At 37.2% G+C, this 19,162-nt stretch overlaps 1 protein-coding gene across 2 annotated transcripts; it reads right to left on the bottom strand.

Moving 5' to 3' along the window:
• Window positions 1-897: 897 nt before the first annotated feature.
• On the bottom strand, window positions 898-18,402 carry LOC132544982 (fibropellin-1-like). 2 transcript variants are annotated; one of them, XM_060208646.1, is made up of 12 exons: window positions 18,242-18,402; window positions 14,606-14,760; window positions 14,218-14,350; window positions 13,225-13,364; window positions 10,016-10,152; window positions 9,642-9,755; window positions 8,378-9,064; window positions 6,934-8,115; window positions 5,988-6,150; window positions 5,098-5,293; window positions 4,875-4,975; window positions 898-4,145 (listed from the first exon to the last, which is right to left on the bottom strand). In XM_060208646.1, exons 1-12 carry the CDS (start codon window positions 18,284-18,286, stop codon window positions 3,950-3,952), a joined length of 3,249 nt encoding a protein of 1,082 aa, XP_060064629.1. In that variant the 5' UTR covers window positions 18,287-18,402; the 3' UTR covers window positions 898-3,949. The 2 variants fall into 2 exon arrangements, with proteins under 2 accessions (XP_060064629.1, XP_060064630.1); XM_060208647.1 differs by having other exon boundaries at window positions 7,966-8,115.
• Between the last annotated feature and the right edge of the window lie 760 nt (window positions 18,403-19,162).

The raw sequence follows: 19,162 nt of genomic DNA, 5'->3' as shown, positions 1-19,162 counted from the left end.
TATTCTCATTTCGTTTTACTTCGTATAACTCTCTCACAACTTCTAACAAAACGATCACATTGGCAATTACCTAACATGTCATTTTTTTAAAATTGAATTGGTGGTCTCTAACCTTCAGCATTTGGTAACGTCAGCGTGAAGCTAATTGGAGAGTGTTGAAATGACAGTTTTATCTCCCCTTCACTGTATCAACAACTGCAAGCTGGATAGAGGTAAAATGGTGTGAATCGTACACAAACACAGGAATGCCCCAAGATGCTAAACAATACGACAAGTGAAGTACAAAACCCTCTGTTTTGACATCATTTAAAAAAAAACATTTTCAACAGAAACAGAAAAGTTAATGTCATTGAACCAAATCAAATAAAAATATCACTTTTAACCAAGAGATATCGAAGTGTTTAATAGCCATAATCATCCGATCTATTTGTGTTAAATCACAGAAATGTTTTTTTGACACTTTCGTGAATTATCTCTCCGTTGGTCTCTTTAATTGAAAAGATTTTACCTTTTGGAGAATCCTAATTTTCTATCTATTTCAATTCAGTGATATCGCTATCGTGCAAAATGTTTATACAGTTTTTCATATATGTATATAGATATTTCGGGATATTATTCTCAAAGTTCGTTAAGGTACAGTAATAAATCTTCATGACTCAAAACTCAAGCTATGATGTGTTGTTCTGTCCTTTTTCGTAAAACATAAAAGAAAGTCATTCTTGAAACTCAATATTCGTACGATAACTCCTAATAAGAAATACAAGTTGATGATTTAATCTTCATTATGTCTTCGTGCAAACCTCGTTTTCTGTATACAAAGAACATCTAAAAGTATGCCATTGAAAAATACTAAAATCTATTTTGCATTAAAGTCTTACATAAAAAGTAACACAAAGATAAACTACAATTTTTATTTTAGACAATGTAATTCAAACAAAACTTTTTGTTACATTAAAGATGTGAAGTAACATACTTAACTAACACGTTATAAACAACCGCTCTCTGTAAGAATTTACGTTATACCGACATATTCCTAAACAGTGAATATAATTGGTATGTGTCTACATCCATTCCTAAACGGTGAATATAATTGGTATGTGTCTACATCCATTCCTAAACGGTGAATATAATTGGTATGTGTCTGCATCCATTCCTAAACGGTGAATATAATTGGTATGTGTCTGCATCCATTCCTAAACGGTGAATTTAATTGGTATGTGTCTGCATCCATTCCTAAACGGTGAATATAATTGGTATGTGTCTGCATCCATTCCTAAACAGTGAATATAATTGGTATGTGTCTACATCCATTCCTAAACAGTGAATATAATTGGTATGTGTCTGCATCCATTCCTAAACGGTGAATTTAATTGGTATGTGTCTACATCCATTCCTAAACGGTGAATATAATTGGTATGTGTCTACATCCATTCCTAAACGGTGAATTTAATTGGTATGTGTCTACATCCATTCCTAAACGGTGAATATAATTGGTATGTGTCTGCATCCATTCCTTAACGGTGAATTTAATTGGTATGTGTCTACATCCATTCCTAAACGGTGAACATAATTGGTATGTGTCTGCATCCATTCCTAAACGGTGAATGATAATAGGGAACAGGAATAATTCAAACTATTTATTCTAAGAAAACAAACCTTTAACATGCTAGCTTCCATTATTTCAAATTATAGTGTGCAAGTATTATCCTATTTCAACCAAGAAAGTATCATCATTGAGGTTTTCAATTTATTCTAGATATATCATATATAATTTGTGATATATATTACGAGATGTATTTTTGATATGTATTGTACCGTTAAATGATTCATTAATTGTTACCGAGATATAATGAATCTCGTGAAATAATTAATTTTCAAAGTGTTTGTCAATATTACTGAATATCATTATTCCTCTGTTATATCGAATTCCCTGAAGTGATTTATGAATAATTACTCGGTTATATCGAATTCCCTGAAGCGATTTATGAATTATTACTCGGTTATATCGAATTCCCGGAAGTGATTTATGAATAATTACTCGGTTATATCGAATTCCCTGAAGCGATTTATGAATTATTACTCGGTTATATCGAATTCCCGGAAGTGATTTATGAATTATAACTCGGTTATATCGAACTCCCTGAAGTGATTTATGAATTATAACTCGGTTATATCGAATTCCCGGAAGTGATTTATGAATTATTACTCGGTTATATCGAATTCCCGGAAGTGATTTATGAATTATAACTCGGTTATATCGAATTCCCGGAAGTGATTTCTGAATTATTACTCGGTTATATCGAATTCCCGGAAGTGATTTATGAATTATTACTCGGTTATATCGAATTCCCGGAAGTGATTTATGAATTATTACTCGGTTATATCGAATTCCCGGAAGTGATCTATGAATGATTACTCGGTTATATCGAATTCCCGGAAGTGATTTATGAATTATAACTCGGTTATATCGAATTCCCGGAAGTGATTTATGAATAATTACTCGGTTATATCGAATTCCCGGAAGTGATTTATGAATTATTACTCGGTTATATCGAATTCCCGGAAGTGATTTATGAATTATTACTCGGTTATATCGAATTCCCGGAAGTGATTTATGAATTATTACTCGGTTATATCGAATTCCCGGAAGTGATTTATGAATTATAACTCGGTTATATCGAATTCCCGGAAGTGATTTATGAATGATTACTCGGTTATATCGAATTCCCGGAAGTGATTTATGAATTATAACTCGGTTATATCGAATTCCCGGAAGTGACTTATGAATGATTACTCGGATATATCGAATTTCCGGAAGTGATCTATGAATGATTACTCGGTTATATCGAATTCCCGGAAGTGATTTATGAATTATAACTCGGTTATATCGAATTCCCGGAAGTGATTTATGAATGATTACTCGGTTATATCGAACACCCTAAATTGTTATGTTCATTATTACTCTGTGATGTTTAATAAAGTGAAATGATACCTTGCTTTCGTTGAACACAATGAAGATATTAATGAATTGTTAATCAATTATATCAAACAGCATAAAGTTGAAAATACAGAAAAGAGTCATGAATTTTATGGTGCCATACATTCCTAATAGCATGGTACTATGTTACCGTAAAAAGTTTACACATACATACGATATTTGGAATCTCCGAAACCCAGATGTGGTCAAAAATGTATCATAACAACAAGCAATGTCCCGATGTCCATCTCGGACAACAATTTTTTCAGTCATAATTGCAATTTCAATACAAAATCAAACAGTACCAAAATATATATATCTATCTGATATCATGCAAAGTTCCCTTACGTACAAGGATAAAGGACGTAATACATTGATAGCGAGCACTTGTCATCACCTTGGGGTTTGGGCTGACATTTCAATGGTATAACGCTGATAGTAAATGTCAATTTAGCTTTTAAATGTACCTTATATTAATGGATCGATGGAAATACATTACACACGATGATATTTGAGTTTTAAAAATAAAACACGGGGCTTCATTCGGGTTCAGGTGTAGAGCTTGAGAGAACAAATGTTGCACAAATGTTTAAAAACTATTTTATAAAAAACAAAAAAACAGTTTATACATTTGGATGCATTGATGCTTTCAAGTGCAAGTTTCCTGATTAGAGAAAGGAGGAGAGTTGACATAGGTGTAAAACACCTAGAATTAAATCTTTCCATCGCAGTAGAATGTGCCTGAACCTGCTCAATAATAAAGCAGCGATTATGGGAACAGTTATTATAATAGATCTGTCATCACCAGTTTTAAAATAACAATATTACATAACAAATATGTCGACGATTAATGTACACCATACAGTATATCCAAAACAGTCAAATTATAATAATGTTTCAATTAAGAGTGATATTTTATAAAGCAACCCTCATCATTTATACAATGTGTATCGACCGGACAATATTGTCCTATCATGAACGCACGTTCTCATTGTCTTGAGGGTCTAGAGGTGGTGCCTGACCCTGGGGCTGGAATGTAGTGTAAAGAACATTATCAAACGACAGACTAGCAATAACGCTCGTCTCGTCTCCCGTATCCTCAGGCATTGTCAGACTTCCGTTACGGTACAGAGAATCGTTCCGGCCAGCGATTACCAGTGCTTTTGGTCTGTAAAGTGAAAAGGTCATTGAGGTATACCAAAAACACATCAAGAATATACAAACATGACAACATTAACATAATTCAAACACAAATTCCATAAAACTAGGGCAAAACATGAACAACTGAAAGATTTACACGGCGTCTACTAAAAACGTACAAGGAGAATAAGACCAAGTGTTCCGAAAGCGTAAGCGTCTTCTACTTCATCGACGACACCCGCCATGTAACCCTTGGTCAATTCACTTAAGTAAAGTCACGTTCTCAAATGAGAGCAAGCTATAGAATAACCGAACCAACAGGCAAACTAACGAGCATCAAATACGGATAGCTTCATGTCACACAAATAAATCGAATATTTCTCAATGAGATCACTATGGCGACCATGAATTTCCCCATAGTTTTATGTATAGTAAATGTCAGAATTTTCATATCAGAAAATAAGACTATATGCCGTTACTGTGTGAGTAACCGTATACAAATATCAATTGTTAGAGAAAATTGAAGTAAAAATCCAATGTTCTCAATTCAAGTTTATATTGATATAATTATGCTAAGTCTACCATAATTTTATTGCAGATAGAAACACCAGTATTGTACAATTGACAATTTCTACAAGCTTAAATCTAATGTCGCCTATTACATAATATTTCATCATTATGAAAAAATAATATTTATAGACATACATGATGAACAACAGAAGTTATTTGTTTAACATCATCCCCTGTTATTACTTACCTCCGCTTGTGTTTGAATATTACAATGGCTATGGCTACTAAGGCTATAAATACACCAGCTATCACAGCTAAAATGTACCAGCGGGATAATAACCAATTTTCCTGAAAAAAATGCAAAAATCTTACATTGCACATGAGAAAAATTCAAAATTATGTTTAATGCTTAAATTATTATTTAAGAAGAACTCCCATTGAAAAGATTCAACATATGCCATACCGCTCACCTTAGTTTCCATAACGGTTGTTCCTTGGAGATTACTGGCCTGTCCATCAGAGACCGACTTTTGATAAACTATGGTAGCAGGTGTTTCCAGAGCATTGTCTAAAATGTTTTCTGTGCTGAATATATTTGTTAATTCATCCCGACATATTTGGGAATCCTGGACGTAGGCAGATATAAGGACAGTCGTCATGGGTTTGCTGTAAGGGGTGAAATTATGCATAATATAGAAAATTTACAACAGAAGTACGCAAACAAATGGACATTTGTTTTACTGTTCAGGCAGTTTTTATTTTATTTATATCAATAATGATTTTATTTCGTGAGAGTAAAGAAATATCTCGTCTAATTTCTGGCTGTTTTGTACCTTTTCAGAACTGATTCTAATGACTTTTGAAACTATAATTAGCAATAAAACGTCTCTCCTGTGGTGAGTTTGGACAGGTAAATCGGTGGGCATGTTCCTAGCCGAACCGTCTAAGTATAGCGCATCGGGAAACCCGGAACTGAATAGTCACTGGGTCATAGGTTTCATGCTCTGTATTTGGAAAATGCACACGTATGCATGCTGTTCACTAAAATGTCTGCTGGGGTTACAGTTTTATTACTTCAGTACTATTTTCTGTTGATTTTGTAATTCACACAAATATTTCATTCTATCCAACTTATAACAAAGCAAACCTGTTATGACGCAACTAGAGCAGCGTGAACGTTTGTTAATCGATGAACCAAAATCTGTAAAGAATTTCCGCAAATATGTCCTTTTGAAATAGGTAGACATTTTTTAAAATATTGTCTCAATTTATGCGTGTAGGAAAAACAAACGTACAGTAGTATTTCTTATGTAACCAGTCACTATAAATAATATTATGTATTTTTGATACTTATACTTACTTATCAGCATCCGTCCAAAGTTCCGAGGTCAACAACAGACGAATATCATCTCTATTTATCATAAACAACTGACTCAGAGCTTCCGCTATAGAGTGGTTTAATATCTCCACACCGGAGGTGTCAAGCTTTCCATGGATATTTACCATTACTGGATCTGTGTTTTCTGTAAACATAATATGAAGGATATTCAGTTAGAATATTACCGTACAGTGGCCGGGAAACACCATGGAAACTTAATACTTGTGACTGGGATTTTATATAATTTAGTGATATACCAAGGAGATAGAGAGAAATACATCAACATATTTTTCTTGTCAAAACTCGGAGATTATTTGATAAAATATGTCAAAACTAACATGCACGTATATTGTTACCCTTCCAACAGGTAATAAAATCAATTTGGATCCAATGTGCAGTACACAATAGAACAAAACAATGCATCACAAGCGGTCGACAGCAATGGACAGGGAATGGAAATAGGTGTGCTATGAAGAGTGAAGGAAGTGATGAGACAGATTCATTCTAAAGAGTCCAAATACAGTCAGCAATAGGTGTCGGGAAACTGGAGGATACGAACCAAGTCTTCGAATTGGTTAATGCAAATTATTCGACAAGCAACTTTTTCTAAATGACGTCGAAGAAAGATTTATTCAGTCATGATGAGTGTAACGATATTCATAAAATGGATGAGTATTACCGGATTTCTAAAAAATGAAATAATAATTCTTATCACTCTAATTTAAAAATAAAGTAAATTACGCTTTTGTTCATATTCTTTTTGTATTCAAATTTTTTATCGAGGTAACGAATAATGCAAAGCGGTACGATCCAGATAAAATAGTGAATGAAAATACTGGCCAATCAGATCCGAAGGACGTGCATAACCATTAGAGACAGTGAACCGGAAATAGTTGTGCATGATCAAAGAGGTCATCCATGGACTCACCATTTAAGCATGCATTTTTCAGGGTGATGTCACAAAATTTTCCAAATACGTTGCTCGGGCATAGGCAGCGAGGGCGGCCTTCAGAGACGCACGTGCCATTGTGTCGACAAGGGAAGGACCCACAGAAGTCAATCTCGGCGCAAAGATGACCCTTAAATCCAGGAAGACAATGGCATTGGAAAGACCTCAGTTCATTAACACATGAACCACCGTTTGAACATGGATTGGATGAGCACTCGTTGACGTCTGTAGCACAAAGTGGTCCAGTCATTTGTGGTGGACACATGCAGATAAAAGAGCCGTTCGTGTTAATGCAAGTGGAATCAGATTGGCATGGATATCTCTCACATTCATTGACATCTTCGCCGCATATTTCACCCGTCCATGACTCGGAACACTCGCATTTAAAGGCACCATTGACGCTGGTGCAGTTACCGTGATTCAAACAGGGTTTATCCGCACAGTTGTCATTAAATGTCTCGCATTGCCTTCCTGTGTAATCTAACGAACAGCTACAAGAGAATGATCCCACAGAGTTTAAACATGATCCTCCATTAGCACAGGGATTCGCGTTGCATTCATCGTAATCCTGGTCACAATGTTCGCCAATCCAACCTGGGGGACATGAACAGGAATATGAACCAGCCGTATTCAGGCAGGTTCCATTGTTAAAACAAGGACTCTGTACACATTCATCAACATCATCGTCACAGTCCTGGCCTGTGAATCCCGGGGAACATTCACACAAGTATCGACCGATGTGATTATAACAAGACCCGCCATTTCCACATGGTGATAAGTGACATTCGTTGACATCGTCGTCGCATGTAGGACCTTCCCAGTTGTGTGGGCAATCGCAAGTAAAAGACCCAAATGCATTGGTACAGTTTCCTCCATGGGAACAGGGATTATTTATCATCGTGCATTCATTGATGTCTTCCTCACACGATTTACCCGTCCACCCGGGAGCGCAGAAGCAGTCATAATCATCAAACATATCGGTACAAGTACTGTTATGTTCACATGGATTACCTGCACATTCGTCCTGTTCTTCCTCACACTGGTCCCCTGTCCAGCCGCTCAAACACTCACAGGAAAACCCTCCCACTTGGTCAACACACGATCCGTTATTGGCACAAGGAGTACTAGCACATTCGTCTATATCTGTCTCACACAAAGAACCTGCAACAATAGATGTTAATTAACTATTAATCATTAAACATGGTCGCTTTGTAGGATGATAGAATTACTTAACTCATCAAGTCCCAAATGATATAGAATTGTTTCACATCAAAAAGTAGTATTACAGTTACAGGTAAGCATAAACAATCACTTAGTAACAAGCCAACAGGTATGTCACTCATTTTGAAAATCCAGTGATATCAATGTCCGTTTACAATCTATTAAGAGGGATATTCTTTAGTGAAGTTTTGCATCTACGTACCTAAAAAGCCATCGGCGCATGAACACGTGAACGACCCTGCTTGATTTATACAGGTAGAATTACCATAACACGGAGAAGTAGCACATTCGTTAATATCTATCTCACAGTACATTCCAGCCACCCCTGTAGTACACATACAGACGAAGGACCCGACTCGGTTCATACAGGTGGAGTTAAAAAGACAGGGATTGTACACACACTCGTCTATATCAACGTCACAGAGATCTCCAGTCCAGCCTTCCGGACAGAAACACTGGAACGAACCATGTTGGTTGATACACGTGGAATTACCGAAACAAGGATTATCTTCTACACATTCGTTGATGTCCTCACATGACCATCCTGTTAGCCCTTCAGAGCACGCGCATTCAAATGTTCCTGGAACATTGATACAAGAAGCGTTTGTGTTGCATTGAGAACCAAGGGCACACTCGTCAACGTCGATATCACAGTGTTTTCCATTCCATCCCTCGTCGCACTTGCATCTATACGAACCAGGTTCGTTGATACATGTACCATTATTTCGACACGTATTCTGCAAGCACTCGTTCACATCATTCTCGCAATCTGGACCGTTCCAACCCACGGAACATATGCAGGTATATTGCCCAACGAGGTCAAGGCAAAGACCGCCATTCCGACACGGATCGGAGGCGCATTCATCCATGTTAATTTCACAGTTAGTACCTGGTAATAAAACAATTATACATTTACCATTTCTTGTATGATAAACATCATGAATGCGAGAGATTAAAAATATTGCAAGTAATCATCAGAATTAATGGAAATTTAATCAAAACTGATTGGAAAATATTTATTGAAAAATATTGCGTTAATGTGTACAATCTGCATCAAATACATATAAAAGTGGACTAAACGGAGATGTGTTGAAATTTCCGTATTTTGATATGAATTCACAATAGTCATGTCAATTCAATTGAAATTCGTCTGAATCAGTATCCGAACATTTGAATTCCGATTACATTGATATCACAAAAATCACTGTTACAGCTTAGTGGTATGTTTAATGTGAACTTTTTGCATTCATACCGGAATGACATTTTTCATAGACAACATCAAAATGACGTCATAAAAGAAACCAAAGTCATGAAACCGTTCAGCGCCATCAATCTTACGCGAGAGACATTACGTTACCGTACAATAGTTTCTTCCGGATCAGGGAACAGAGATGCCATTACACTTCTGTTCTTATACAACAAATTATTATTATGACGTGTAGCATGTGCGATGATGTCATACTCACCTGTGAAACCAAGGTCACACACACATTTATAGGCTGCCGCCGATTGGTCACAGGAGCCGTGCTGACACGGAGCACAAATGTCTATTTTTCTGTTACAATTTCGTCCCCTCCATCCTGACAAAGATACAATATTTTAGAATTCGATAAAACAATGCTATAACAGTATTCAGTGGTTTCTGAAATCATGATGCACTGTTATATCTGACACAGAAATGTGACGGCTTTAGGGAATAAGGGGCTTAGGTCTAGGACAGGCACTGTTTTCAAAGTCACTTTTCATCTAAAACCGAGACGCAGTATTTGGTATTTCACTGAAAATTACACATGCTGGACAATGATGTTAAAGATATGTTTTAATACACTACACTCGTTACCTTGGTTGCAGACCTTAGCGCCGGTAGTTTGGTCACATGTGAAATGTCCCATCCAGTCGTTTCTAGGGCGACAGAATACAGTACACTGTTGACCGAAGTAGTGAGGGTCGCAGAACACTCGAACATCCATCAACAACCTGTAACAGATAAACATGTCATCAGTTTTTGACGAACTGATATTTCACAAACATTGTATTATACCATTCATAACTATAGTTAGTGAGATCAAATTTCTGTTTTGGAAATATTCATGTTTACCATGTCTACACTATTTAGACATATCGCTTATTCTTCACGTCGTAAAACCCTAATTTTCATGATTGTACCGTCATGTCACGCTCTTTGTTTGATCTAAATAGCCTTGCTTGTTAAGTGTTAGTTATCCTATATGTTTCCGTCGGTTTGCATCAAATACGTCATCTTGATTTTTAAACACCTAAGAGGGCGGTGTTTCAAAACGCCAATTCTGGTTGGCTTTAAGTAAAAATGCGGGAACTGTTTCGCAATATGCTAAACAACGTTTCATTTTAGAAACGGACTAAAAAATGGCATAACCGTTTTGGGACAGAGGACTTACTCTGTCCCAGACAATGGGTACGTCTGAAACCGCTCCATATCAGACGCTTGAAAGACAATATGCTGATTCAAGTGATGATTTGGAAGACATAGAATTTGGCAATTTCAATGCATAGAGCTTGGAGGAAGCTATCTTGCCTGACGCTCCTATAAAAACTGACGAAAACAAAAGTCACGGAAGTGATGGGGCCAAGCGATTTGGAGCTATATGTGAGGAAAAAGAACTACGCGACATTAAGCACTAAAAGGAAGAATACCTGTGAAATACAGACTGGAGTACGACGACAGATAATGAATGGTGATGACACCGCCTGATAATCAGTGATGTATACATTCCAGTTGTGAACCATGTGACTGAAAACCACGTCAACAAATGGATCAGTCGTTTTGTTATAGAAGTCAGGCGTAAAGGTGGCTGTCAGTTGTGTGTTGAATTAAAGAGATTCATGCAAGAAAATAGAAATCACATTAACTTTCGGGACAAGAACCCCGAATTCTACGAATTTCGGAAAGTTTTGAATACTAGAATGTCGTAACAAACATCGGAAGGTGTCGGCGTCGTGAAAGAACCGGATCCGGAATCAGCCCGAAACTCAGTCGGCATCGTCGGAGAACACTGTACAACTGTGTTTTCAATTTTCAGTGCAAAAAAAAAATGTGTTTTATTAACGTTTTTCAATAATTGTCAAAAAGTTTTTTTCCTGTTTTACTTTTTTTCATTTACTACCGATGAAGGGAAGGTGTGAACGTTTCAAGTACTGTAGTACTGAACAAAGTATTGATAGTATTGTACTGAAGTACTTCACCAATCGAATTCCTTAAATTTATGCAACAAGCTCTCTGATTGGCAGAGCCATGTCTAGATCGATTGTGGGTGGAGCCAGGTGAAAAAATACTGTGCAGACATCGGCATTTTACAAACACTCGACTGTCGCGAGAGGTTAATTGGAAGAGTCCAAGTCACAGGTGGCTTCAGATCAGACCTAATTGGGTTGTCCCATTTGTTTCGTTCTACACCCAATGATACCTTGCTTTTCCATCGATGGTACAACGAGAAAACGAAAGTTACTCAGTACTAAACTAATTTACGTACAAAATATATATCAACAGGTTAGATCACTGGGACCGGAGAATTCATAACATCTTAACAGTGAATATAGTCATATAGTCATTCTGTACTAGTTTTATTTATTTATTTTTTTGAAAGGGAGGGAGGGTTGGCTCAAAATATTTCGGTTTAAGCCCAAGCTCTATTATATGTAACAAAGAATTACGAATTACCTGGGACCTCCTGATATATGCCGATAATTCATACTGCATTAAAAAATAAAGGAATTCTGTGGTCCCATATATTTTTTATTTTATTTTTTATCTTTCCATCGAAAATTATACATATCCGCAACATGTGAATAAACTTTGAAGTTGGTTGGGCGGAATATCTAGAGCATTTACTACTGCAAGTTCCAGAAATTCTGACACAAGTCGGGTATTTGCCCGAAGCCTCTGTCTCATGACATTGAATACATACTCAGTTACGTTGTATTCCGGGGAATGAGGCGGCTGAAAAACCAGGGACACGCCATATTCTTTCAGCATATTTCTTAAAATGCGCTCTCCCTGTCTATGGTGATGGAATCCACAATTATCCATCACAACCACATCGCCTTGTACAAAAACAGGATTCCCCATATCGTTCGTATCGGACATAATTTCGTCGAAGAAAATTTTGCGTACTGTTGCCGTCGTCGGACATTTTTCCAGCGATTACTTAGTAATTGTTATGTAACTGGTAGTGTACATTAACTCCGCCTACCGGAACAAATTGGGTGTCAGATCAACTATTCAGGTTGTCTAAACTCCGCCCCCGACCAATCACAGAGGTCGTTGTATACTTGACTCGATTATTTGAATACTTCAATACAATAGTATCAATACTTTGTTCAATACTATAGTAAGTGTGTCGTTCACACCTTCCCTTCATCGGTAGTAAGATTGAAAAAAAATTCATGGTGACTTTTGTTTCTTGTATGACTCAAAAGTTCCTTTGAAGTTACCGTGGTGTATTTGTAGAAAACCCATATTTATGCTGCTCCCGCCATGTAGAAGAACGACTGTGTGAGCTGTCATAATGAACAGTCAAGTCTGCACGTCTGTATGGATGGAGTTAACAAAATTGGGTTTGCTACAAATACACCACGGTAACTTCAACGGAAATATTGGGGTCGTGCACCTAACTATGGTACAATGTTGTGATAAGCACAAACTTGTCAGTGCGGATTATCAGTTTACATTCTGTTATTTATTTCATAAATAATCCTAAACCTCACTATACAAAGAGACAGCCAATGTTACAGTGAAGTAAATCTGACAGACGGTATAAAACAGCATTGTATCATAAAAACGGATTGACCGATGTGGATCACAAGATTTGTTCCTAATATAGATTGTGTCGTACAAACTTGGGGAATGTATCGAATTAAAGATAAAAAAAAATAGCAGATAATTGGAGAAGTTTCTGAAATCCATGAATCAGTTGCTGAGTAAGATATTTCATGAATAATTGTCGAATTTCTGTAACAACTGTGTACTGAACTCGACCGATAGGTCAAGGTCACAATTTATTAAATACGTACGTAGTCCTTCTCTTGACGAGCACGCGATGAGACCGTGAGTTGGCACTCACAGTGGTTGTGAACACTTTTTGCATGAAATCCACAAAATCATCACTGTTGTCATCCACATCGAAGACCCTGACCTTGATCCTCACCGACCCCTAGCGGCAAACAAGGGCAACAATCAATGTAATGTAATTAAGGCGGGACACAAGATCAATTTCACCAATTGTATCGACTGAAAAACATGCCATATAGTTCCTACTAATATCTACAAAGCAGAAACAAACATCACGTGCATGGCAACATGAACATCAATCAAATAGACTTACAACTGATGACAGTCGAAACATTGTACACAGGTATGGCAACAGTGTATAGTAACGGTCATCTGACCATGGACGGACAGACGGACAAAAGATGATTTTATTGCCAACCATTAGCTGATGGAAGTCTGACAAATCTGATGAATTCAAAATACGAACTTTCCCAGAAAGAATCAGAACCTCATGAATGGTAGGTGTTGTTCATAAAAAATAATTTAGCAATCATGCTACAAAATTGCTACTGTTGTTACTGGGCTGAAATAACAACATCGGTTTCTTTTCCATTAGAAACTCCAAAAATTTCAGCAATGGAAGGAATAGAAGAATATTTGTTAAAGATGAGGTATGTCGGACTTTGGACAAAACTGAAAAACAAGATTTGGTCAAGACGTCCCCAGGATCACTCGTTTGATATCATTATCACAGCTTAATAATTAGGAAGATTAGCATTTTAAAGCACAATATTGACTAACTTTCCCTTTTGGGGTCCACTAGTGATAGGGGGGATGATGGACGGTAAAATTTTGGCCAGAACCAATAGATTTTCTTTGTGTTCCTTTCTTCATTGCAAAATTCGAAAGTTAACCAAGAGTTTTCATAGATGGCCGTACAAGTTAAATGGAAGTTAGCGGGTGCCTGACTGTCAACATGCTTAGGTTTGTGAGTAACTACACCTGAACTAACGTACCGGCCACAGCGCCACTCGAAAGGTAAACGGGTTACTGAGTCGCCCGGCACGTCCCGCGAACGTAATAGTGTCAGCGTTACTGATTTCCCCAGTATCCGCTCGCCCGTAGGCGCACCTGTTGACCGAATCTGACCTGAAACATATAAGACGAAGTGGCAATCATCCAAATATAGACAGCTCAGCTCCGAGAAAACAATCAGTAAATTAATTTGTTTTATTTCTTCAAACAGTCGATGTGATAGACATTCTATGTAAATGGAATTCGCCAGAAACTCTATGCACTTCACTTATAACTCTACATTAGTGGATATTATTAGTACATGTATCAATTTTTACTTAATCAAATGACCACATTGTCACAATTAAAACCGACCACCAGATCACTCACCCACTGACAGTGTCCATACACAGCACGATCCTGTGGTCACAAGGACTTCCGTTAAAGAGCCAGCGTCCATCACAAGGATGACCATTGTCACCTTTACCCCCTGGGTTTATATATCTCACAAGGCGGATCTGTACCTGGGCTGTACCGGAAACTAACTGTAATAACATATTTTTTTTAATAATAAATATTCAATCAAAGGTGATATCGTATAACACGAGTGGTGTGTGCTGGGGCTAGGGGAGAGGGTATATGTGTGAGAGTGGGTGTGTTGTGGGTATGGGAGAGGGTATGTGTGAGAGAGTGGGTGTGCTGGGGGTATGGAGAGGGTATATTTGTGAGAGTGTGTGTTGAGGGTATGGGAGAGGGTATGTGTGTAAGAGTGGGTGTGTTGTGGGTATGGGAGAGGGTATATGTGTGAGAGTATGTGTTCAGGGTATGGGAGAGGGTATGTGTGAGAGTGGTGTGTGCTGGGGCTAGGGGAGAGGGTATATGTGTGAGAGTGGTGTGTGCTGGGGCTAGGGGAGAGGGTATATGTGTGAGAGTGGGTGTGTTGGGGGTATGGAGAGGGTATATGTGTGAGAGTGGGTGTGTTGGGGGTATGGAGAGGGTATATGTTTGAGGGTGGGTGTGTTGGGGGTATGGGAGAGGGTATATGTGTGAGTGTTGAGGGTATGAGAGAGGGTATATGTGTGAGTGTTGAGGGTATGAGAGAGGGTATATGTGTGAGAGTGGGTGTGTGGATGTGTGTGAGAGTGTTGAGGGTATGAGAGGGGGTATATGTGTGAGAGTGTGTGTGTTGAGGGTATGGGAGAGGGTATATGTGTGAGAGTGGGTGTGTTGGGGGTATGGAGAGGGTATATGTGTGAGAGTGGGTGTGTTGGGGGTATGGAGAGGGTATATGTGTGAGAGTGTATGTTGAGGTATGGGATAGGGTATGTATGTGAGAGTGTGTGTGTTGAGGGTATATGTGTCAGAGTTGGTGTGTTGAGGGTATGGGAGAGGGTATATGTGTGAGATTGGGTGTGTTGGGGCTAGGGGAGAGGGTACGTTTGTGTTTTTTAGAGCTATTCATGAAAATACAGAACTTCCTATATCCCTCCTTAGTGGTAAATCACAGATTAAGCAAATACATTGGAAGCTCTGAAAACAGTTAATTAGGCCTCTATATAACAACACCAGTTCCCGGAGTCTCCTCTACCATGTCGTACTTAACTACTGAAAGCTGATAGCGTAGTGACAGTTCATGTCCTTAATTATCTACGGCAGGTTTGTAAACTGGGTCATGTTAAACAACTGCTTTCCCCGAAATTATACGTTGCAGGATTTAGTACTGAAACAAACAAATACGTAACTGAATTAAACGGAAATCTAAAAAATGTTTCATTTGCGCAGAGCAAACAGTATAAACATATTTACAGTGGGCTGTAGTAATATTCCATAATAGGAAAACTGTATTATAAGTATTATAATCAATTGTCCTGGCTTACACGTGATTTGTTGGTTGTGTGTGTGTGTCGAGCCAGGTCAAGTTGGTACACTATATTTTAAAGACTTCCGATTTATCTTTTAAGTTAAAACAAAAAGTAAAATTAAATGAGATACGTTACAATTTACAAGATATCGTCTTGTATATCGATGGCGGGCTGAAAATCCTTTTAACCTCAGAATTACAATATGTTGGTATACATGAGCAACGTGACAGCACAAGAGAGAAGAAGGAGATAGCTCATGTTTCAGAAAGTACAAGTATTGGGTCAAGATAGGTGCTTGTATTTGTGTCGAAGCTCAACAGCATCTTCTTCTACATACTTGTCGACAAGATGTATATTCGTGTCCCAATTCAAAATCCAAAGTGTGGTGATTAGAATTGTGACAAGGTTTCCAGAAAACAGCTTTAACTGATAAAAGTAAGATTGTCAGCCATGTCATATATTCTCAAGGAGGTTTGATTCCGATGGAAAGAGGGTGAAAAGGTCATCCTCGCTTTGTTCTAAAATAACCTGTTCTCGGTTACATTCTGCGCTGACACGATCGCAGTTCGACGAGCTTACTTTTTCATGATTTCATTTTGAAATTTTTGCCCTCGTTTTTCTTTCAGCTTTAATTCATGTATTATTTCGAGTTAACGCTAAATCAATAAAAATATATCCTCTGGAGATATGTATGGTTTTATGTTATTTCTAGTTTCACTTTCTTGGAATTACGTCTGCATTTTAGACTCCCGCGTAGACGTCCTGTATATACATACTATCACCACTACTTACTTGATTTGGTTACTGTGTTACATATGTTGATTACTGTGTTATACATGTTCTGTAAATTTTGTAGCAAGATTATTATGTAATTGTGAAGCGCAGAGTATTTTGTCAAAATAGATAGTGCACTATATAAATGTTGTATATTATTATTATTTATTATTATTGGAATTCCAATTTAGATTTTTATTAAAAGTGGAATAAAAGAAGATAAAATAATGCTTAGATAAGATTTATGTCTTGAATTCTTGACTATCGATAGGATGACGAACAATAATTAAATTAATAAACAATTACTCCAGACTCAAACATCCAAACTATAAAATACATTACAGCCTTTATATCAGTCATCCAACAAGTCTATCATTTTTCACGCCAAATCATATTGCTTGAATGTTTCTCAGCAAGAAGAACCTAAATATATTAGATGTGGAGTCTGACAGCTGACTAGAATTAGTCATGCTACTGCAGTCAAATATATATGATATATACAGATGGTATCAGTTTTGTTAGACACACACAAAATTTAATCCACTGGTATCGAATTTCTTGAAATGCAGGCCAAACTGGAATTTAAAATTGACCAGGAAACAGTCGTAGTTTCAATATCATATAAGTGATATAGAGTGATTAATCTGAAGCACATCATACATTTATTGATGTACAAAGGACTTTTCACATTACGTTTTTTTTTTTAACTTTTTTTCACCGATTTAGTACGCCTAGCACGAATATACTTTTAACTCAAAATATCTCTCTTGCTTTCCATTTCCTTAACTCGGAATTGCTGTCCACGTGAGATTCACTGCCGACCTCTCCGAGTCCTGTGAAGGACCCTCAGGACCCCTGGGTTTATTGATGGCAGATTATCGGACACCGTGAGAAGGTAAACCCCTAACGCTGTACGTCTACAAACGCTTTCCTTTGTACCGTTATTATCACTTTCCTCTTACTTACTGGGTTTGGGACATGGCTATATATATCAAATCTAGTTAATTTCAGAATGCAAGCCAGTAAGCGGGATATCATTTTACGTAAAATTGCCACAGAATAGCAGTTAAAATATGTAGGCCAAATATTGCCCATTATATCCACCATATTAGTTTTTTTTAAAGGCTGAAGTTCACGCGTGACATAATTAATACGTCTTGTGTTCTATGATATCATAGCAAAACACAACTACCATTGCCAACGAAATCTCAAATGTGTTTAACAAAATATTTTTTTTTGTAGTGAATTTGCATTTATAATTGGTGTATATCACAGGTGCTGTATAAAGATGTTTGATATGTTAACGTAGTAAAGAGTATCTTATTCACATTACAGTTTGCAGGATTGAAAGCTATATTGATAAAAGAATTCTTCAATAGCATAAACTTACCTTCAGCACAGATATCAGAACAAGTAGAACTATCCATGGTTCCATTTTGGGTTTGTTTTAAAATCTAGTGTGTTTAAAGGAATACTTCCTACAATAAAACAAGCATCTGAGCGATTTGTTTGACCACTGTCGCTTACTAAAACTGAAGAAGAAGTGGTCAGTGACAGTCCAATCCTCTACATCCGTTGGATAACGTGCGAGTGTGTTTGCTGTCTGGTGACCCGTAAATATACGCGTATATTTGTGCACAGCTTCACGGCTTCAGTCAACATCTGGCATCGCTTGACGGGCGCCTAACTACGTCACACAAACTCTTGCAGGTCTGACGATCTGGTAATAAAAAACAACAGAAATTTGTCGAAAGGAAACGTTTCCTTGGAAGAGAGATGGGGAGTGAGTTTCACAAAACACTTTTATCAATTGTATCTATAGATATTTCATTGGACTTTTCGTATGTACGACATGTGCCAATTAAAAAGTAAATATGTCTTTATAAATTGATACCATGATACCATTTTCAATAATAACGACATTGTAAAAAATGTTGTCAGTAACCCCTAAAATAAAACAACTTTGTACAGTAACCCCTCAAATATAACGACATTGTACAGTAACCCCTCAAATATACCGACATTGTACAGTAACCCCTCAAATATAACGACATTATACTGTAAACCCTCAAATATAACAATGTTGTCAGGAACGCCCTCAAATATAACAACATTGTACAGTAACCCCTTAAATATAACGACATTCTACTGTAACCCCTCAAATATAACAACTTACCGAAACCCTTCAAATATAACAATATTGTTCAGTAATCCCTCAAATATAACGACATTGTACAGAATCCCCTCAAATATAACGATATTGTACAATAACTCCTAACATATAACCACATTGTACAGTAACCCCTCAAAT

This window comes from Ylistrum balloti, unplaced genomic scaffold (genome assembly GCF_031769215.1).
Source record: "Ylistrum balloti isolate Yb309-2 unplaced genomic scaffold, AGI_CSIRO_Ybal_v1 Utg369818, whole genome shotgun sequence".
Taxonomy (NCBI): domain Eukaryota; kingdom Metazoa; phylum Mollusca; class Bivalvia; order Pectinida; family Pectinidae; genus Ylistrum; species Ylistrum balloti.
This window is presented reverse-complemented; position numbering and strand designations above follow the sequence as displayed.